This window comes from Staurois parvus, unplaced genomic scaffold, assembly GCF_062004578.1.
Source record: "Staurois parvus isolate SC_StPar_1 unplaced genomic scaffold, SC_StPar_1.0 ptg000114l, whole genome shotgun sequence".
In the NCBI taxonomy this organism is placed as follows: domain Eukaryota; kingdom Metazoa; phylum Chordata; class Amphibia; order Anura; family Ranidae; genus Staurois; species Staurois parvus.
Window position 1 is genome coordinate 7,678,966 of NW_028317910.1, and position 23,535 is coordinate 7,702,500.

General features: G+C 43.4%; 1 protein-coding gene across 1 annotated transcript in view; it reads left to right on the plus strand.

The window, feature by feature from the left end:
• The first annotated feature begins 763 nt into the window (after window positions 1–763).
• Window positions 764–23,535, plus strand: part of IL17RA (interleukin 17 receptor A) — a 39,830-nt gene continuing 17,058 nt past the window's right edge. The window contains exons 1-8 of the mRNA XM_089671838.1: window positions 764–919; window positions 12,602–12,626; window positions 13,773–13,919; window positions 16,278–16,402; window positions 17,678–17,795; window positions 17,878–17,925; window positions 20,930–21,081; window positions 22,502–22,582. Coding sequence (XP_089527964.1) covers window positions 812–919; window positions 12,602–12,626; window positions 13,773–13,919; window positions 16,278–16,402; window positions 17,678–17,795; window positions 17,878–17,925; window positions 20,930–21,081; window positions 22,502–22,582 — 804 coding nt within the window. The 5' untranslated portion in view covers window positions 764–811. The remainder of the gene's footprint in view (window positions 920–12,601; window positions 12,627–13,772; window positions 13,920–16,277; window positions 16,403–17,677; window positions 17,796–17,877; window positions 17,926–20,929; window positions 21,082–22,501; window positions 22,583–23,535) is intronic.

The following is a 23,535-nucleotide window of genomic DNA, read 5'->3' on the forward strand; positions in this document are numbered from 1 at the left end:
TGACGTTTTCCCGAAAACTATCTGCCATCATGATCCTGTACTTCACGACACACCAAATAAATCGTCAACTTCAGTCACAAAAGGCGCCAGCTAAGCGGCTCCAACTTTTTGCCTTCTTTGAAGCTCTGCACGATTCCCACCTGTTAGCTAGGTGTCTCATCACACAGCGCAAGCAAAAGAAGGTAACGTCATTTCCGCTTACAATGTGGAACATGTGGTCACTATCACACCTGCAGATCATGTGGTGCTTCCATTGTTGTCCAGCCCTGTAGGAGTCTATCTGGAAGTGGGACAGGGAGGTGTTTCAGGGTGATCATAAAGACACATCGAGCATGATGACGTCACAGAACATACATCCCCAGGCTGATAATACCATGATGTTACAGGGAAGATGATGACGTCACATAGCAGTGGTTTCCACAACTACAGGACACAGCAAACAGGCCAGGACTTCAAGGACCAACTCATGACGTCACAGTAAGTGACATACAGCAGTTTCTTTCTCTATACATGGTGCGGCTGTAGTTCGGGAACAGTGATTGATCACTATGCCATGTACTCATGCTGGGACTTGTAGTCCTCCATCCTCCTACCAGTCCAGAAAATGACACTCGCCTCAGTGTGCAGCTCTGGCCCCGCCCCTCATTTGCATACCTGGGATTCCCCCTGCGCTGAGTTCCTGGAATTGTCCGCCCTCACCTGGCCTGGCCAGCTCTGTGATTGGCTGGTGTGGCGCGGCTCATTTGCATAGTAGCCAAGTGAGTATAGCAGGAAGTGGGCCGGGTGTGCGCTGTGTTGTCACCAGTCCAGTATGGGGGGCTCCGCGCCCCTCCGCCGGGCTCTCATCGCTCTGTCTATGCTGCTCATTGGTGCCGAGGGGCTGCGACAGATCGCCCAGGGGGACGGCTGCTCCCAGCCGGTGAGTACACGGGTTATTCTTCCTGATTTCCGGGGACGGTCCTCGGGAGGGATGCCATGTATGTGTCCATCTGATTGTTCTGCTCTTACAATCTGCCAATTATCGGCCGCTGCTAGAAAGTGGAGGGATTCTGTAGGATCTTGTATTCAGATATGGAAATCACCCGATTGGTGGTGCTGCTAAAATTCTGATCATTTATAGTTCGATCGATTCTGGACCTGTCACTGTTGTGTCATCCTTAGGCTGGCCATACACTATACAATTTTCTGTCCAATTCCCTTTAGATTTACCTTCAACTATGTAGTGCGAGGGCCTGCCTGATTGGATACAATTGAAAGTGTTATTTAGGTTTGACCTCATATTATATGGTTTTTGGTAAATCTAAAGCAAAATTCTAAAAAAAATTGTATAATGTATGGCCAGCCTTAGGCCTAGCTATAGATGTATAGAATATTGGCCGCTTGCAGTGCGAATGACTATTCGTCTCACGACAACGACTTGTCCTTTAAACACATAGAATAAAATTTGTTCAAAGATTCTTCTTCTGGCTCACCAAAGGACATGGCCAATACTAGACGGGATTTTTCATTTCAATTAACACATAAACGTATACACTTTGGTTGCAACGATGAAAGTTTTCTCTTTGGATCCATGGACATTAGCTGGGCCTACTTTTGGAGTCCACTAACGGCATGAATGTCGAACAATCTTTTCAAAAGTGAAAATTTTCAGCCGATATTCTATACATGTGTGGGGGCCATTATCCAATACATTGCTTGCATTGAAGTGATCGCTTCAATGAGGATACAATCAGGGGCGAAATGACCATTTGGAAACTCGGGCACTGCCCGAGGTCAGTAGGGGGCCCCATGAAATGCCCCTGGTACCTTTTTCATAGGCTTTTTTGAGTTTGGGCAAGGACACAGGGGCCCCATGATCCCCTAATGCCCGGGGGGCCCATGAGTTGTCAGTCTGCCCCTGGATACAATGTATCACAGTCTGTCTTCCAGGTTCTTCTGTGGGCAGAGCCCAGGAATATGGAACCATCCCATTGGCTGAGATATTAGAAGTGTCTGCTGTTTAATGATTTGTTTTCCCAGCAATTTGACTTTGGGTTTTGTTTGTTTTTTTTTTAAAGAAGAAGCAAAGCAAGAAACCAAAAATATGGAACATAAACTGATACAAAGTATAAAAATATGGAACATAAACTGATACAAAGTATAAAAATATGGAACATAACAATTTAACTGCTCGCCCTCGAGAGGATTTACCCCCCTTATTGATCAGACCATTTTTTGCATTACAGCGATTTGTTACTTTTTAACTGACAATTTTGTGGTCAGGTAACCCTAAATTTACGTCCTTTTCTTCCCACGAATATGGGCTTTCTTTCGGTAGTATTTGATCACCTCTGCATTTTTTATTTTTTTTGCGCTATAAAAAAAAAAGTCTGACAATTTTGAGAAAACAACAATATTTTTGACTTTTTGCTATTAAACATGTCCAGTAAAAAATCAAATTTCATCATAAATTTAGGTCAAAATGTATTCTGCGACATGTCTTCGCTAAAAACAAATCCCAATACATGTAAATTAATTGGTTTACATGAAAGTTATAGCGTTTACAAATGGCGGTATAGATACTGGAATTTTTTTTTTTCACTAGTAATGGCGGCAATCAGCGACTTATAGCAGGACTGCGGCGGGCATTATGACACTGGGGGGGAAGTGACTTGATGTCATTGAGATCCCAGTGACACCAACACAGTGATCAGTGCTAATAAAAAGCACTAATGGCACTGGGCAAAAAGGGGTTAACATGAGGGGCGATCAAAGGGTTAACTGTGTGCTGGGAGTGTGTTACTAGGGGGAGGGGGTGTGCTTCACTGTAATCACAGGGCTCTGGATCACTGCGCACAGCACAGCCATCCAGAGCAGTGTGCCCAAGCCAACAGGGAGGAGGACTGTTAGTAAACAAAGCAGCCTTCCTCCCAATTGGAGATCCTCGGTAATCACCGGCGCCAGCAGATAATCACCAGTCGGGACCCGGTGATTGACAGCTGCGGCGAGGGTAGGGCGCATGCAGCTTGCTCGCCTTCTTACCTGGAAATACAAAATCACGTATATATATACATGATTTTGCGCACCCCTGCCATCCCGTAGCAGTATATATGCTATAGGGCGGTTGGGATGTGGTTAAATAAAAAAATATGGAACATAATAATTTAAAATATAAAAATCTAGCACATAACAGGACACATCAAATATGCTACATGTACCAGGGCCCTTTCACACTGCTCTGTTGAAGAGATGCAGTAAAAATGCATATGCTTTTTGATAGCTTTTCTGGTTGCCTGACTCCAATCATGGACATGTGACTCAAAAAGCACAATCTGTGTGTTTTACATTCATTTCAATAGGGAGGTTTGTTTTTGGTGCGCTGTTTAACCCCTTCATGCCCAAGGGTAAAACAAATCTTAATGCCTACTTTGTACATCCAGGTGAATTATACCACATTTTTTTCAGGACAAATTGGGCTTTCATTTGGTATTACATGGTAATGAATATCTCCTGATTTTTTTTTATTATTATCAAAGGAAAACTGGCCCAAAATAGTAAAAAAAAAAATTTCTTTTTTGTCTAGCTGTGTGTTTCTTGTTGCTACCTTAACGTACCACCAAAGAACAACCCAAAATAAATTCTCCAGCTCTTGATGATCGCACATACCATGTATGTGTGTGTTATTTGTTGTTTGTACCCGTAGTACAGCCCAGAAACAATAGTGCACATTTTGTTGTTTTTTTCTTTTACCTAAAACACACTGACACCAATTTTAAAAAAAATGAATCCTGACCTTTGACCCTGACCTTTTGACTTTGATGTTGACCTTGACCCAAACATTTACCCTGGCACTGAACTAGATCCAACCTTGATCTAGGTATTTTTTCTTTATGTTTTATTCTATTTTTTAATATTTATCTTTTTTTTAAAACAAACATTTTTTTCCCCTCTATGCCAGGATTTAGAGAGATACAATGTATCTCTATCATACAATGTATCTCTCTCCTCCATTCATAGAGAGACAAAAAAAAACAAGGGGGGTGCGTCTATATAATGACTGATCACTGTGATAGCCAATCAGAGGCTATCATAGCGATCATGTGACCTGAAATCGGGAGTCCCTAAAGATCGGGACCCGGAGCTCTCAGTGGCACCCTGGTCTTTGATCTGGGAGTGTGCTGTGCGGCGAGCTCCCAGCAGAAAGACAAGTATGCAAAAATACGGCCGCACAAAAAAAAGCCCAGTTCTGTGAGGCCGCATATTTGTGTGAGGTCGGTATGAAGGGGTTAAAGATACACCAAAAATGCAGCATGCAGATATTTTAAAAAACACACCATGCCCACAGCGCATTGGTGTGGAGAGTTCCAAAGGACTTAAAAGATAAGTTCACCTGTTAACAAAAAATAATAAATGCACATTTTTTTGCTATGCTGGTCTCCTTCATGCTGGTCACTTCCTGAAGACACCGCCAGGTGACACGTACGCTGAAGTGTGATGCCGTCACTTCCAGGTCCTGCATGACGTCACGTCCGGCCTGTCAACACGAGGCTTGGAACGCACGACAGCGATCCTTAGAGATATATACTACCTCCACATTGTAACAAAACATTTCTTACATCAAAAAATGGTTTTATCTCAACAAGTATCAAGGTTAAATATTGAAAATGAAATACTGACAGATACCATTGGCTGCGCTAATACGTTTTATTAATGAACACCCCAGCCACAATACACATATACATAGAACCATGTTAAAGCATGTATGGGTCAAAGGTCACATCTATCAATCTGATGGCCCATATGAATACTCAATATTCCTGTTAAATCAATTAGACTGAGAGCTGTCAGAGCGGAAGGGACAGGCATAGAGAGTTCGCAAAAAGGAGAAAGTGACACTCAATCAAAAATGCAGCTGCTGAATAGATGTCCCCCCCACAGTCCATTATTCAGGCTATATCTAAAATGTGTTGAATATTTAGACTCCAAGCCTGATACTGCAGCCAAGACAAGACAAAGAAGTACTGATGTATTTTGCACTTGAAGATGACCCGGCTAGTAATTTTGCTGGATATATTGTGCTTGAGTGCTCTTGAATGAATCTACAGGTGAAACTCGTAAAATTAGAATATCATGCAAAAGTTCACATATTTCAGTAATGCAACTTAAAAGGTGAAACTAATAATTTTTCGAGTTTCACCTGTATATGTCCATGAGGCATCCAAGCCAAGGAGGGGACAGCTGGATGTGGTCCAGAGGAGGAAAGTGATTGTAATGGCCCTCTATAGATGTATATCAGCCCAAACACACATAACTGTGAACCTACCGCACTCAAGTAGCTGCTTGAAATATTGATTGCAGATTCTCAATGAAGAGCCACCAATGCAAGCGTCAACAGCAAATAAATCTCCCGCGTGTGAGTTGCCTCCATCACAGAGTAGAGATCAAAGATGGTAGTTCGGTATAAAGATGCTGGCCATATTTCAATCCATTGTTCAACATAGAGTAGTAGTTGCCCCTCTGATGCAGCCCGGGGGGAGGGGGTGTCCCGCGAAACCGGTCAGGTGGGGTCATTGGCCATGTCCGGATCAATGATGGACTATATAATGGACTGATAAGTCTACCATTTCCCATACTCCTGGAAATAAGGGGCAACTACTACTCGATGTGGGACAATGGATTGAAATATGGCCAGCATCTTTATACCGCAATACCATCTATGATCTCTACTCTGTGTTATGGGGGTCAACACCTTCTGTGAGTGGGAGATTCGTATATTACTCCAAGTGGTGGAGAAGACCTCTCTGGACCAATGTGACACCCTTCTATAGGACTCTCATCCATTCACTATTTTGAATTTATATCACACCCTTCTATAGGACTCTCATTCATTCACTATTTTGGATTTATATGACACCATTTTTATAAGACTCTCATCCATTCACTATTTTGGATTTATATGACACCATTTTTATAAGACTCTCATCCATTCACTATTTTGGATTTATATGACACCCTTTTTATAAGACTCTCATCAATTCATTATTTTGGATTTATATGACACCCTTCTATAGGACTCTCATCCATTCACTATTTTGGATTTATATGACACCCTTCTATAGGACTCTCACTCTTTGATGTGGTGTTGGGAAAGCACTTTATAGATAAACATTTATTGGTTTTTACATTTTCTGATTTCTATGTTTTATGTTGGAGCCATACTGAGCAAGCGCCTGTCTATTCATGGTTTTGCTCCCGCAGACTGTGTAGTCTATCTGCTCGTACCTTGTATGAACAGGCAGTTACACTCTGACAGGAAGAATCAATGAACTACCACAGCGCCCAACAGCGTCATGGTAGTTCATGAACCACAAGCCAACAGCCACAAAGGTAGTTCATTGATTCGCAGGGATCTGTGAATCAATGATGTGCCCGTGTGGGTGGAGCCCTGCACGGCCGAGTTAAATTGTGACAAACATGTGATGAATATGAGGAGAAGATCCCTGGCTCGCTGCCACAATGATGGGGGTGGGGGCAGGGGCGGACTGACAACTCATGGGGCCCCCGGGCAATAGGGGATCATGGTCCTGGGAGATCAGGTATAGTGAATGCAGGGTCCTGGGAGATCAGATATAGTAAATGCAGGGTACGGGGAGATCAGATATAGTAAATGCAGGGTACTGGGAGATCAGATATAGTGAATGCTGGGTCCTGGGAGATCAGATACAGTGAATGCAGGGTCCTGGGAGATCAGATACAGTGAATGCAGGGTGCTGGGAGATCAGATACAGTGAATGCAGGGTGCTGGGAGATCAGATACAGTGAATGCAGGGTGCTGGGAGATCAGATACAGTGAATGCAGGGTGCTGGGAGATCAGATACAGTGAATGCAGGGTGCTGGGAGATCAGATACAGTGAATGCAGGGTGCTGGGAGATCAGATACAGTGAATGCAGGGTGCTGGGAGATCAGATACAGTGAATGCAGGGTCCTGGGAGATCAGATATAGTGAATGCAGGGTCCTGGGAGATCAGATATAGTGAATGCAGGGTCCTGGGAGATCAGATATAGTGAATGCAGGGTCCGGGGAGATCAGATATAGTGAATGCAGGGTCCGGGGAGATCAGATATAGTGAATGCAGGGTCCTGGGAGATCAGATATAGTGAATGCAGGGTCCGGGGAGATCAGATATAGTGAATGCAGGGTCCGGGGAGATCAGATATAGTGAATGCAGGGTCCGGGGAGATCAGATATAGTGAATGCAGGGTCCGGGGAGATCAGATATAGTGAATGCAGGGTCCGGGGAGATCAGATATAGTGAATGCTGGGTCCGGGGAGATCAGATATAGTGAATGCAGGGTCCGGGGAGATCAGATATAGTGAATGCAGGGTCCGGGGAGATCAGATATAGTGAATGCAGGGTCCGGGGAGATCAGACATAGTGAATGCAGGGTCCGGGGAGATCAGACACAGTGAATGCAGGGTCATGAGAGATCAGATACAGTGAATGCAGGGTCATGGGAGATCAGATACAGTGAATGCAGGGTCATGGGAGATCAGATACAGTGAATGCAGGGTCCGGGGAGATCAGATACAGTGAATGCAGGGTCCGGGGAGATCAGATATAGTGAATGCTGGGTCCGGGGAGATCAGATATAGTGAATTCTTGGTCCGGGGAGATCAGATATAGTGAATGCAGGGTCCGGGGAGATCAGATATAGTGAATGCAGGGTCCGGGGAGATCAGATATAGTGAATGCTGGGTCCGGGGAGATCAGATATAGTGAATGCTGGGTCCGGGGAGATCAGATATAGTGAATGCAGGGTCCTGGGAGATCAGATATAGTGAATGCAGGGTCCTGGGAGATCAGATATAGTGAATGCAGGGTCCGGGGAGATCAGATATAGTGAATGCAGGGTCCGGGGAGATCAGATATAGTGAATGCAGGGTCCGGGGAGATCAGACATAGTGAATGCAGGGTCCTGGGAGATCAGACATAGTGAATGCAGGGTCATGGGTTTAGTAACATCAGTATGGTTGGATAATATATTGCCCTCTTGTGGTCATTATGGTTATTGCACCATTTTTTTCTGTTCCCCCCCTTCCCCTATGTTATGGTGTATTCCCCTTCCTTCTCACATTGCTTCAAGGGATAAAAATGGCTGCTAGTCTTATGGCCACATGTTAATCTGCTCATATGGGGGAACACATTACCAGTGCAAAACAGAGGGGCAGAGGAAAGCTGGGGAGTCCCCTGAAATTCAATGTAAAGATGAGGTGACTCCAGAACTATCTGGTAGGGTGCTATCTAGGGTCTGGGGGGTAGAGGGGCTATAGGGGCGAGTGTTACACCTCAGGTTCCTTCTTGGGACGGGGTGGTTGGGTCTGGGAGGGTATTGCGGAAGGAGGATTGGGGTATTTTGGGAGGCATTTTTTGGGGTTTTTGTTTTGTTTGTTATTGGGGGGATTGTTGAGAGGTGGTTGTGGTGTTGGGGGAGGTGAGTTGGCTTTTTGGGGAGGTGCGGATGCTGTTCTCACACAGGGAACACTCTTTGGTACCATCTATAGAGTGTGCATTGTTGGAGCTCTCCCCCATGTTAGGGGTGGGGGGGGGGGGGGTTACGGTTGGGAGTGATCACTAGGTCCCTGATGCAATGTTTTTGCTTTGCATCTTTTTCATGAATAAACATGTTTTTGAGGTTAGCCTTTTAGGTGTGTAGGCTATTTTCTTTTTTTTTTTTCTTTTTTATGAAACACATTAGTTACTATGTTTTGACCTGTAAATACCATCCTGTTGTCTGATGTTAACTTGCTGTATTCAATACAATTCCTAGATTGTAAGCTCTAGCGAGCCAGGCCCTTTGTTTCCTCTTGTACCAAATTGTATTGTAACTGTAATGTCTACCTTCATTTTATGAAGCGCTGAGCAAACTGTTGGCGCTATATAAATCCTGTATTATAATAATAAAAGATCTTCGTGGGTGAGAAAAGGTATTTGGTGAGTTCAGCGATCTGATAAAGACTGTCTGCAGTGATTGTATCTGCTTATGCAGGTCAGGCATAGAGGTCTCAGCAAGGGATAAGTCACTAATACAACAGTTGGAATCAGAATAAAAAGTGCAGCAAAAACTGATCCGTGTGAAAGGGCCATATTTCTCAAATTTCAGGCGGTTGATGAATTTTCTCATAGGTAGCAGAACTGCCTGAATCTGGGTACATGTACTGCTGGTGGGGAAGCAATACCTGGCAGCGCAGACATACAGGGGCTATAGCACTGAACACGATATATCGGTTGTTGTACAGATAGGTTTAGGGTCATGTCACACTGGTGATTCTTCAGCTGACAGCATCCTGATGTCACACCCTCACTGACCAAACCCCTGAAGAACCTCACGCTCTAGAGAGAGAACATTGACAGAGAATCATGTGGTGCTGGTTTGTCCAATGCGGAAGGGACCCCTAGGAGAAGAAATGGGGTCTCTTAGTGATAACTGGGGAGTTGTCACCTCTAATAGAATGCCTCATGTCACATGACCCTATGGGCCCCTCCACACCCATGCATGAGTTTGTGTTGGGGTGCCCTGTCTTAAAGCTAAACTCTGATAAACTAAAATGTTCTCCCGTGTATTGGAGCTGCACCTGCCCTGCAAAGGTTAAAGGGAAAACTTTTTTTGTTTTCATTTTGGATAGAGTACGGGAGGGTTTATCCCCTCACAGGTTTTTATTTGCCATCCGTGTCCTACTGGAGTAATTTCCCTTCACTTCTTGTCCCATTGCCAAAACAGGGAGCTAGAGGAAATCCCTTCAAAGCGAGATTTTCTTTCATCCTGGTGAAAATGGTAAACAGGACAAACTGAGAGGGTGAATCTTCCAAATGGGGACACAGAGTAACAATCCATCTCCACTCTATCCAAAACTCCAAAATATGCCTTTAGTTATACATGAACTGCTCATTTATGCTTAGGGGACCTTAACAATTACTTGAAGGCTTAGTTTACACTTGCAGTTGTAGAGCAGTAAAAATAGGTGGTTGAGCCATGTTAACCCCAAACCACCCCCTCTTGGTGGTTGTACACCTTGCTAGCAGTTGCATTTGGCTGTCAGTGCTGCCACCAAATGCGACATATTCCAATGAATGACGCCGCACTGCACCATGAGCCAAATGCTGGGTTTGAAGTTGTGCCACAATATTTCCAATCAAACAGCCCATTCAGAAGCTAAAAAAAATGGCATTCAAGTGGTGGCAGTATCACCTTCTGAATGCCTGTCAGCTGCATCCTGCACTCCTGTGACTTGTTTTCAGTTGACAGCGGGCTAAAATCCGCTGATGGCTGATGTCACTCAGCCAATCCAGGCTGGGAAAGATCCCAACTTTAAAGTCAGAATCCACCCAGATATCTGGAATGCCACTTGGCTCAGCTGCTCAACAAGCCGCTGATAGCCTGAGCCAGCTGCTCCCTCCCCTCCACAGTCCAGCACTCTAGTGAGCTCTGGGGTGGGGGACAGAGCAGACTCTCAGAGCAGCAGGGGGAACTGAGCGATCAGCGGGGGACAGATGCAGAGTTGTCCTGACCAGAGAGATGCACTTTTGAACTGAGCACTAATAACAAGCTGAAAGGTTCCTCTTCTCTTTTTGTCCAGAGGATTCGGCGTCCATGGTTGCCAAAAAGAATGTCAAATTTTGCTTCCTCTGACCACAGAACAGTTTTCCACTCAGTCTTCATGGGACTGAGATTGAGCTCTGCAGTCACTTTTGCAGCAGTTGTTTTCTTATTCCAGGTCACAGTCCTGCGCAATGTCTTTTTGTCTCTTTCAGTCAGTTGACCGTGTTTACCGCGCTTATGCTTATCAGATGTCGTTTTCCCGGAAACTGTATATGCCGTCATAACCTTTGATACTGTACCTCGTGACACAAATAAATCAACATAAATAAAATAAATTAACAACTTCAGTCACAGAAGCACCAGCTAAGCGGCACCAACAATTTGCTCATTTTGAAGCTCAGTAAGCTCTGACATGACTCCATATTACTAGCAGTAGACACAGTGAATGACGAAAATGAGGCTTCCCACCTGTTAGTGAGGTGTCTCATCACACAGCGGAAGCAAAAAAAATGTTATATCACTTCCACTTTCAACGTGGAACATGTTGTCAGTTTCACACCTGCTAGCCATGTAGTGTTTCCATTTTTTTGTCTAACCCCTGCAGATGTGCCCTATATGAACAGTTCAACCCTTTATGTGGCTATTTCAGTTTTTAATGCCCAGGCTTTTTTGTTTTTATTACATAATATTGAGTGAATTTTCTGTTTTAGATGATACATAAAGCTTTTGGTGTCAGACGATATGGAATCTCTGATCAGTAAAGTCGATCTCTGTCTGTGTAGTACATCCGCTATCAGTTGTTTCCTGTCTGGTCTGTGATGTAATCCGCCCTCAGCTGTTGATTACGACACGCAACGCTTGCAGTATGTTCATACTTCTTGTGTTTCAGACGTACAGGGAGTGCGCAATGTATCGCCACCCACAGTTATCAGTCAGAAATCAAATTTTATTGTTCCGACTGCATTCGGTCCGTGAATGGTGAAATCATTTGTTGTGGATTACTGTGTTCTACACCTCATAATTGTCATTACTACTCTTTGTACTGTGCTTTTAAAGCTCTAATATGGACTCCACTCCCCCCCTTCCCTTCCTCCACTGACTTCCCTCTGAAGGCACTCTGATGTACTTTTTGCTTCTTATTTTATCATTACTTTTTTCCTGAAGTCATGAGGTCAGTCAAATTATGTTTTCAGGGTCCTTGGGGGCAGTTCCTTGACACCCTGCACTCACAGTATGTCCTCAGTCTTCCAGGCTGATTGAAGCAGAGCGTCATTCAGCCTGGGAAACTGAAGACATCTAGGGGCAGAATGGAATTACTGCATGTGCAAGTTCCTTCATCTCCGTCTAGAGTTGGGCTTTAAAGATAACCTGTCCCTAAAACATAGTACAAACCGCCATATTGGAGTGCTATAAGGCACCAAAGGTCCCGAGGCACATGGGAGTTGCAAATATCATCTTTCATGTGGGTCAGAGCTCATGGCTTCTGCTTTCACCCCACTGTCCGTGCCTCAATATCTGAAGGAGGAGCATTATCTTTAACAGCAGGATGTATTAGAGTTGGGCTTCATCTCCTTCTGCAGCCCCAATGCCAGTGCCTAGATTGGCAGCATAATAAACTTACATAACTTCAAATATCTTTATGAGGGGCAAATGGCAGAGTAGGGTGAGCATTATCAGACAAGGGGCATGTCACACAGGGCACTCTGCCCCTGGAAATGCATCTCTAAGGTGCACCTTCCATAATGGAGGTCACTATCTCTGTGCCTGATGTACTGCAGCACCTCATTTGTCAACAAGGGAGCCGTGACAGAGCGCATGTCATTGGTTCAGCCAGCGGGAAGGTAAGTACTGTCCTAATGATCCTGTCACTGGTGAGTTGTCCCCAGCGATTGATTGATAGTATCACATGACCCCATTGAGAGCTCCAACAAACAAATTTTTATGTAAAGCTTGGAAGCAAATTGTTTTGGGCAAAATCATCAGTACAATGTCTAATATTCTGCCTCTTCTGTTTCTTGCAGGGTATGCAGTGCACCATAAAGAACAGTAAGTGTTCGTCACACTTGTGACATTTTTATATGACGATTCCTGAGAAGTTCTAGACAGCCAGCTACGTGAGCCTACATACATGTATGTGCTGCCTGAGCACAAGTTTTCCTTGGTGCTTGTGATTTTGTTGTAACTTTTAAAATGACACTAATCTCTGGTTTAAAAAAATATTACATTTAGGTATGAATCCTTACTAGACTTATTGCTCTCAGCCTCCTCCATATCCTTTTTTTTTTTTTTTTTTGCTGTTGTGATTTGACTTCCTGGCTACATTTGCTTTCCATGGTCTCACTGTATATAGAAACATAGCCACACTCTCTTGCTCTCTTCTGAGATGGGATTTGTAGTGTGCACACAAACAGAAGTGAGGGGGAATGGGAGGTTTGGGAGCTCACAGAGGACGTTACAAGGAGGCAGAAAAAGCACATTAAGAAATACTTTCACATAGATCACAGGGCAATTAAGTAGTACAAGTTTATAGATTACTTGTGAAAAATAAGGACATCATTTAGTGCAACTTTAACTTTGTCTACTTGATATTATATGATGTTTTATATCCATTTTGTTCAGTAGATGGCGTCACACACAGGCTAAGATACCTATAGATGTATTATATTCCAGCCTGTGGGTGGGAAAACTTTAGTTCAATCACATTACCACAAACCTTCATTGAATCTAGAGTCTGAGAAATAAGATTTTGTAAATTTTGGAGGAACATGTAAATGTATTAAATATGGCTACTCCTATGAACATCTACAATTACAAATTCCACAGGGTTTTTAGGTACTTAGAAGATTGTTGACTTTATTATTTATATTGAATGGTATCTGAAGCCAAAACACTTCCCTAATCAATGGGAAAAAAGTCTTGGGTGAAGATATACCTTAAGCTGGTCATAAATAAAGCTAAAACACATTTGAGTGGATGGCTTTCTAAGTCTTCCTTGGCTACTTGATGGGGATTACTAAACACTGAGATTATGGAAAGGTCAGGGATGAACTGTAATGATAGCAAATATTTTTCAGTTCAGGTTAGCCAAGGGAAAATTTCACTTTGTGCTCAATAATGTTGTTGCAGTGAGGACGCATTGTGATTCTTAATGGCTCTGCCCTTGGCTTCAGTTTATCCCATCTTTACTATCAGATTCCTGCCTCGACTTTAACTGGTTCCGGCGCTACAGTTGGACTCCGACGGCCCCATCGAATATGGTAGTCACGACGGGAATCGGGCAGAATGAGTTGGGTCGTACAGTGGTACGTCTTCATATAAACTGGACTGTCAGTGTTGATGGTAAGTGAAATATTAACCCCTTCATGCCTAATGGTAAAACAAATGTTAATGCCTAAGCAAAATTTGGAACTGTGACATGTGTTAGTAAAACTGTACATATCATCACAACTACTTTGTACATCTGGGTGGATTACACCTTGTTTTTTTCAGGACAAATTGGGCTTTCATTTGGTGGTAAATAGTAATGGACAGCTCCTGATTTTTTTTTATTGTCAAAATATTTGTTAATTAAATTTAGCTTTATATTTCCTGCTACTACCATAACCTAAACTAATGTGTGCTGCCATGTGCAGAATTTTCATATGCGTTTGAGAAGCGTTAAAAACATTTCCCAAACACCTGTCTGACACCTGCTGACAAAGCTAGTGTGAACTGAGCCTAAGGCCCTCTTCATACTTATTCGTCCTGGTAATGCACAGGAAATTACATGTAATTCACCCCAGGTCCCCTCAAGACATGGCAATTATTATGCAGTGTGGCGTGTCCTGTTGAAGAAAAAAAAAGCTCAGGTCTGATTTTTGTTCCATAGCCCTACCTTAAATTGGTTGTAAACCTCTGAAATGAATATAAACAAAGCATATCCTTCTATAGTGTTTACTTGTCTCAATCCAGAGCACTAAGTGTCATTTCTGTCTGCTGTCTCATTCACCTGATACCTGCATGAGTTACTTCTGACCGGTATTCCTCTACCAAGAGATAAAACGGTGATAGTGGAGGGAACTCCAGCACACAGTCAGTGATTAAAAGCCTCAGCTCTGTTCCTGTTTGTTTGTCTTAAGGAGGGGTGTCCCCTCCCTTGGATGGATGAGAAGTGGCCTTGCTGCAGAAGCTGAGAATTCTACTTCTTGATGGAGGGCTGTTCATTGGATGGTATGGGGATGAGAGAAAGAGGGGGGATTAGAGAAAGGGGGGCGAGAGACCGAATGGAAAGAGAGAAGGGGGGGGAGAGAGAGGGGTGGGGGGTGAGTGAAGGGGACGATAAAGGAGAGCGGGTGAAAAAGGGAGGGGGTGAGAAAGGGAGAGAAAGGGGGATGAGAGAGGAGGTGAGAGAAGGGAGTGAGAGAGGGGGGTGCGGGTGAGAGAGAGGGGGAGGTGAGAGAGGTTGGGAGAATAGGGGAGAGGGTATGAGAGAGAGAGAGGGGTGGAGGTGAGAGAAAGGGGAGCGAGAGAGGAGGGAGAAGGGGTGGGGGGTGTGAGAGAGGGGAGAGACAGGGAGGGGAGAGTGGGGTGGGCAAGAGAGAGGGGGTGTGTGAGAGAGGGGTGGGGAGTGAGGGGCGGAGAGAGAGAAGGATGGGGGGTGAGAGAGAGGGGGAGGAAAGGGGAATGAGAGAAGGGGGGGAGAGAGGGGTGTGTGAGAAAGAGGGATGAAGGTGTGAGAGAGAGGGGGGGTGAGGTAGAAAGGTGGGGGGGGGGGTGAGAGAGAGAAGGGGAGAAGGAGGGGAGAGGAGTGTGGGAGAGAGAGGGGGAGGATGAGAGAGAGACATCTAGCCCTATCTACAGTTCCTCCTGTGCCTTCCTTTCCCAGTCCCTGTCTGCCAGTAGGTGTGTGTGATGCCTTGAACCTGGCATGACAGCAGCGGTCTGAGTCCGTTCTCATTCTGGGTGATCTGAACCTTCCTCTGCTCTGCTGGTCCTTGGCTATCTGCGCTCCCGCCCATCCTTGTCCTCTGGACCCCTGGTCAGCCTGTCCTCCAGTTGTTGGAGCCATGAGCTGGGAGGTTAGAGAAGTCCATCCTCTGGGAGGCGCCACCGTCGGGGATGCTGGCCCATTTCTGCTCGCCTTTTTGGAAGTCTTCCCATTCGCTCAATCCTAGCTACCCTCGATGCTCTCCCTCCCACTGCTCCTGCCGGGACTGGGACCCTCCAAGACAAGGGGGTCAAGAGGCAGCTGCTTTGGGCCCCACAACAATGACTGGGCCTGGGGCAGCTGCCCCTTTTTGCCCCATGTTAAAGAAGGCCCTGAGTGGGGTGCTGTTCCGGAGTACTACAGAGAGCATTCTGAATGAGCATGTAGGCAGGCTGCAATGTTCTCAGCCAGCCATATGTTGGAGTTGGGCAGCAATGAAGTGGACCCAGAGATTTGGGACTAAAGATAGCATTCAATTTCTTAAAATATTAAGACTCGTTTTGTTTTTAGTGGAGCAGGGTAGGGTTTAGAACTTCAGAGAGTGTGTTTACTTCTGCCTATGCGTTCCTGTTCCAGTGACAACCATTCCCTTCATTTCATGTATATGGGTCTCACCAAAATTGAAAACAAATGGCTGGGGTTAGGCCTTATGTGTATGTGCAATTTTTAAATATTTATTCTATTTTGAAGACTTCAGTTATGTGATTTCTGCTGTCCTTTATCTGTCACAGCCAGCATCCTGGAGCTACAAGGGGTGGAGATCACCGTGGTAGAACGCTCCACCCAAGTGACTCGCTGCATCCAATACCAGTTCAATAATACATTCCCCTCACAGCGCAATCCAAATGGGCAACCGGTAAGTGAATGAATGTTAGTGGGCCACCCCATTCAAACCAGAGGAAGTTTGGAATAAAAAAAGTCTGTAAAATAAAGGTGAATTAACCAAACAGATGAACACATAGTTAAAATGTAGCTGCCAAGTATTTCTAATTTTGATATCCTAATATGGCCAGGGGGTGACTCCACCATAAAATATTCTGACCTCTTTCATTTCATATGTCCTATTTCCTACGTATGCTCTTTTCTTCTAAAAGGTAAGTCCATACCAAATATAAGCCGATCAATCTGAACATTATGACCACCCACCATAACCTGTCGAGGCATGGACTCCACTAGACCTCTGAAGGTGTGCGGTGATATCTGACACCAAGCTGGCAAGTCCTGTAAATTGTGTGGTAGGGCCTCCATGGATTGGTCTTGTTTTTCTAGCACAATCCACAGATGCTTGATTGGATTAAGATCTGGTGAACTTGGAAACAAAGTCGACACCTTGAACTTATGTTCCTGAAACCGTTCTTGAATTCATCAGACCAGGCCACCTTCTGCCATTGCTCCGTAGTCCAATTTTGATGCTTGCATTTCCATTATAGGCACTATCAGCTGTGGACACAGGTCAGCATGGGCGCCTAGACCGGTCTGCAGCTGCTTAGCCCTATACGCAATAAACTACGATGCACCGTGTGTTCTGACACCTATCGGAACCAGCATTAACTTTTTCAGCAATTTGAGCTACAGTATCTCTTCTATTGGATTGGACTACACAGTCCAGCCAGTGTATTCTCACAGTGGAAGAATTCTGCTGTCCGGCTTGTATGGATGAGGAAATCCATTAGTTTTTTTTTCTAATTTGGCCTGCTGGCTGAATAAAAAAAAAAGAAAAAACAATTAAAGTGGTAGTAATCTCCCTTTTGTTGTTTTGTACCTTCAGGTAAGCCTATAGTAAGTCTTAACTTTGGGTACAGTAAATATCTCCTAAATGTGCACCATTTAGGGGATATTTATACGTAGAAGTGGAAGCTGGTGACATCACATGTGCGTGAGTGACGTCATTGGGGACCAGCCATTCAAACAGCTTGAGCCCACAAACCTGTAAGGAAGACCAGGTGAAGATGCGCCGCTGGAGGGATCTATTTCTTAAGTAAGTCTGTCATAATATTCTGTATACTAGCACGGTATGACATGAGCCTGCTAGGGGACCTTTTTTGTTTTTTGTTTTTTTGCTGATCAGCAGTTGAATATACTGTATGTTGTACCTATGTATAGTAATTTGTCATTTATTCCATCATTCCAGTGGCAGTTTTACTACAACAACTTTGAAGTAATTCCAGGCCATACTTACATTGTGACTGTGCAGCACCTACCCAGACAAGGAGGAGATAATTCCAAGGTGCAAGAGTTCACTGTGCCATGTAAGTCTTCTATTCTGAGTCCCAGCTTTATTGCCCCCACTCTTGTCTCTTCCTCTGTGACCTGGCTGTCCTCTCTCCACAGGGTGTGATGAAGGGGACATGATACAGACAGACACATGCTGTGATCTAGGTATGGAAGTAGTAAGGCTATCTTCTAGAACTATCTACAGTCAGGTCCATAAATATTGGGACATCGACACAATTCTAACATTTTTGGCTCTATACACCACCACAATGGATTTGAAATGAAACAAACAAGATGTAATTTAACTGCAGACTGTCAGCTTTAATTTGAGGGTATTTACATCCAAATCAGGTGAACGGTGTAGGAATTACAACAGTTTGCATATGTGCCTCCCACTTATTAAGGGACCAAAAGTAATGGGACAATTGGCTTCTTAGCTGTTCCATGGCCAGGTGTGTGTTATTCCCTCATTATCCCAATTACAATGAGCAGATAAAAGTTCCAGAGTTCATTTCAAGTGTGCTATTTGCATTTGGAATCTGTTGCTGTCAACTCTCAAGATGAGATCCAAAGTGCTGTCACCATCAGTGAAGCAAGCCATCATTAGGCTGAAAAAACAAAACAAACCCATCAGAGAGATAGCAAAAACATTAGGCGTGGCCAAAACAACTGTTTGGAACATTCTTAAAAAGAAGGAATGCACCGGTGAGCTCAGCAACACCAAAAGACCCGGAAGACCACGGAAAACAACTGTGGTGGATGACCGAAGAATTCTTTCCCTGGTGAAGAAAACACCCTTCACAACAGTTGGCCAGATCAAGAACACTCTCCAGGAGGTAGGTGTATGTGTGTCAAAGTCAACAATCAAGAGAAGACTTCACCAGAGTGAATACAGAGGGTTCACCACAAGATGGAAACCATTGGTGAGCCTCAAAAACAGGAAGGCCAGATTAGAGTTTGCCAAACGACATCTAAGAAGCCTTCACAGTTCTGGAACAACATCCTATGGACAGATGAGACCAAGATCAACTTGTACCAGAGTGATGGGAAGAGAAGAGTATGGAGAAGGAAAGGAACTGCTCATGATCCTAAGCATACCACTTCATCAGTGAAGCATGGTGGTGGTAGTGTCATGGCGTGGGCATGTATGGCTGCCAATGGAACTGGTTCTCTTGTATTTATTGATGATGTGACTGCTGACAAAAGCAGCAGGATGAATTCTGAAGTGTTTCGGGCAATATCTGCTCATATTCTGCCAAATGCTTCAGAACTCATTGGACGCCGCTTCACAGTGCAGATGGACAATGACCCAAAGCATACTGCAAAAGCAACCAAAGAGTTTTTTAAGGGAAAGAAGTGGAATGTTATGCAATGGCCAAGTCAATCACCTGACCTGAATCCGATTGAGCATGCATTTCACTTGCTGAAGACAAAACTGAAGGGAAAATTCCCCAAGAACAAGCAGGAACTGAAGACAGTTGCAGTAGAGGCCTGGCAGAGCATCACCAGGGATGAAACCCAGCGTCTGGTGATGTCTATGCGTTCCAGACTTCAGGCTGTAATTGACTGCAAAGGATTTGCAACCAAGTATTAAAAAGTGAAAGTTTGATTTATGATTATTATTCTGTCCCATTACTTTTGGTCCCTTAAGAAGTGGGAGGCACACATGCAAAGTGTTGTAATTCCAACACCGTTCACCTGATTTGGATGTAAATACCCTCAAATTAAAGCTGCCAGTCTGCAGTTAAAGCACATCTTGTTTGTTTCATTTCAAATCCATTGTGGTGGTGTATAGAGCCAAAAATGTTAGAATTGTGTCGATGTCCCAATATTTATGGACCTGACTGTATTTCCTGTCCATAAAGATAGATAGGAATGACCTTTCAGCTGTTGGCTGCCATGGAGGCATCCTGAAAAATAGTTACTATTAAAGATTAAAGTGGAGCTACTGTAACGGCAATATAAATGACATGATGCATGGTTTTTCTTTTCTGAGTCTCCCTGGAACCTAGTTGTATTACATGTTGCTCCTACCAGAAATTGCACAGCAGTGCTGTAATCCTGTGGAAAGGAGTCTTAGATGAACAAGTCATTTTTTTTTTCAAAATAAATTTTTATTGAAGGTTTTAGCGCTTTACATTCAACAAAACCAAACAAAGTAAATAAATAAAGAAAAAAGCCATAAAGTCTAACATATGACTCCTCACATGGTGCAATAGTAGTATATACTAGATTGTAAGCTCCAAGGAGCAGGGCCCTCCTAACCCTCTTGTATTGAACTGTATTGTTGCTGTATTGTCTCCCGTTATATTGTAAAGTGCTGAGCAAACTGTTGACGCCATATAAATCCTGAATAATAATAATATTACACCTACACTCACCAGCCACTTTCTCAGGTACACCTTGCTAGTACCTGGTTGGACCCCCTTTTTGCCTTCAGAACTGCCTGAATTCTTTTGTAGCATAGATACAACAAGGTGTTGGAAACATTCTTCTGAGATTTTGGTCCATATTGACATGAATTACTGAGACCATTCTTACCTAAAACAGTCAATAATGCAGTAAGGTATAACAAAGGTGTATCTAGTGTTGGATACAAACTGGGAGCTATCCCACTGCTAAGCCCATAGATAACATTAGGTTTAGCACATGGTGATCTTGCCTCTACCATTTGACATTGCCATGCAATTCTGTCACCAAAGTAGAACATTCCTTGTCTAAATAGATAATAGTTCATTGGGGCAACTAGCATTGTAGCAACCACATAGACAAGGGCTAAAGGGGGTATACCCGGAGTTTGATGCCATGGGTCCCTGAACACATCATGTTAATAAGACTTTATTTGAATAGCAAATTAAAGCTTAACTCTGGCTAACACTTTTCAAACAGTTACAGCAACATTTTTTTTTCTTTTGAAAAAAAGGTTTAAACCATTTGAATAAAAGTTTTTACGCACTCCCAGTAGTGTTTTATGGTTTTTCCTGAGTCACATTTAGAGTCACATTTGCTGAACAGCTTGGCCTGTCACAGGAAGCGGAAAAATTATTTATTAATGACCGATCAACAGGTCATTAATCCCTTTATCAGTAGGTCTTTGTTGGTCCGGTGGAAACCTCTCAAACCGATTTTTTTTTAAAAAGGTGCAATCTTCTTCTTTTTTTTTTTTCAGGATTTTGTTGGTTTCCAAATATTACTATAAAACACCAAGAGGAAAATCTAATTGTCGAATTCAGCTCACGATGGAATGCCAAAGAATATGGAGTACAAGTGAAAGTCAGAGATTCACTAGATAAGAAATTTATCCATGTTATTCTCCAAGAGGTAATCAATAAAGTACTGGATCTGCAGCCTGTTCTGTACTGGTGGTCAATTTAGGTTGAAGGATTGATAAAGAGAATCTACCAGTTCATCGTCACATTTGCCTTCAGCTGATTTATTTTGAAGTTGCAGATTCTAGCTGTCTTCCAGATCCTTGAGTCTCCATCTAAAGAATCACTGACCTGAAATAAGTATGCTGGCTGAGTGTCTCAACACTTCACTGTTTTGCCTGCTTTTTCTTGGTCAGTGACTCCCTGCATAGTTTAGCAAGGATGAAGATGACAGCAATGGATCATTCACCTTCAAAAACAAGTTGGCAACTGCAGCTAGGGTGGGTGTTTTGATGTTGGTGTTCATAGGGGAATCAAAGATTTTGGTATTTTAATTATAATTCATCTAAAACCAGCAGATATGTTGTACGCTGTTTATCGAGTTAGGTGTGTAACGGAATAGAACATTTTCATACTCACTAGTTCTTTGTTAAACCTCGGGCAGTGTATGTGTTGGTATTCAGGAATCTATAAAAAAACACGGAATACAAAAATCTATGATTCCCCTGACAAACCATGGTCTTGGATTCTAACTCCAACCCCTGCCTGTTTCCATCAAGAGGGCCAAGTACCAAGGTCTTTAATTCCTTTTAACCTCTAACCCTAACACCAGCTATAGCCCTAATTCTTAGTCTACCACCAGCTATATCTAACCCTAACACCATCCCTAATTCTAACCCTAACACCAGCTATAGCCCTAATTCTTAGTCTACCACCAGCTATATCACTATATCTAACCCTAACACCATCCCTAATTCTAACTCTAACACCAGCTATAGCCCTAATTCTTAGTCACCCACCAGCTATATCACTATATCTAACCCTAAAACCATCCCTAATTCTAATACTAACACCATCCCTAATTCTAACCCAAACACCAGCTATAGCCCTAATTCTTAGTCTACTACCAGCTATATCACTATATCTAACCCTAACACCATCCCTAATTCTAACCCTAACACCATCCCTAATTCTAACCCAAACACCGGCTATAGCCCTAATTCTTAGTCTACCACCAGCTATAATCCTAACTGTAACCCTACCACCAGCTCTAACACTATATCTAACCCTAACACCAGCTACAACCCTTATTCTAACTGTGATAAATGCTAACCCATGCTTGTGCCGATCCTGAGGTTCCTCTTAAGGGTTAAATTGGGTAAGTTCCTGTGTGGAAGAAGTGGACGGGAAGCTGGCTGTGTGTTGGAAGATGTCCCTATAATTTATTTGCTACACCCACCTCTGATCATTTATTACTGCATACTGTAATATATCTTTATGCAAATGATAATTAAAAAAAAACGTTTTCATTCATGTTCAGCATTTTAAATGCCTCTGAAAATCCATTATAATATTATCTTCTCTTCCTATAGGGCCCACCTATTCAGCGCGTTCAAGTTACTTTCCCTCATATTGGGGGTCACATAGATAAGGAATGTGTGTACAACATTTCGGTAATGCACTTATCTTGGTATACATGTTTACTTTTAAGATTGAGTGAAATTGATGTTCAGAGTCTGGTAGTTCCTGACTTCTTATGTCTTAAAATCCAACAATGAGACCTCTCTGACATAATTTCTGACTCTGTTACTGCACACCTTGTGATTTTTGGATGTTTCTGACAACCTTTTTGTGTTCCAGCAACTCCGGTTTTAATTTTCCATAACATAAAATAAATAATCCAGCAGGGATGATGGGAACCCTTCATAAGGAGCACAGCAGGTGTGCAGTACTGGGAACTTGGCACAGGAATGATGGGAGACCCTCATAATGGGCAAGGCAGGTGTGCAGAGCTGAAACTCACCACAGATTCCCCAAGAGTTAGAAAGACTCTCAGGGAGGCCTTATGATCTGCCATTGAGAGATGCCAATGGCAAACAAACACCTCAGTAATCAAAGTCTGCTACAGCCTTGCCTCACCACAGGTGCAAAAAAGTTTTCTCTGGTTTTGGGCTTTAATTCATCGTTTAAAGTACAGTGGGTATAGACAATCACCCCCTTTAAAATAGTCACATTTTGTTGCTTTACAGCCTGAAATCAAGACAGACACAGTTTTCGTTTTATTCAGCTGTATTTAATCAGTGCAACTTATAACATCCAGGTGAAAGATACTGTATAACACCAACATGTCATAAACGTTTTTTAAAAATTGAAAAACAGAATCACTGAGTTGGAAAAGGGATCACACCCCTCCTAGAAATGACTTGTAAACCCCATCAGGCATAGCTAATCATTTTCTCAATGGCACACCAAGCTGTTTGATTTTCAACTGTGATCAGCTGTGTTCATTTTGATTAGCTGAGCATGAAAAGCTTTCCTGGAGCATTTCAGTCCCTGGTAGTCCAACCGAAGCAAACAATCAACTATGGGTGGCCAGGCACTGCCAAAAGATTTCTGGGATAAAGTT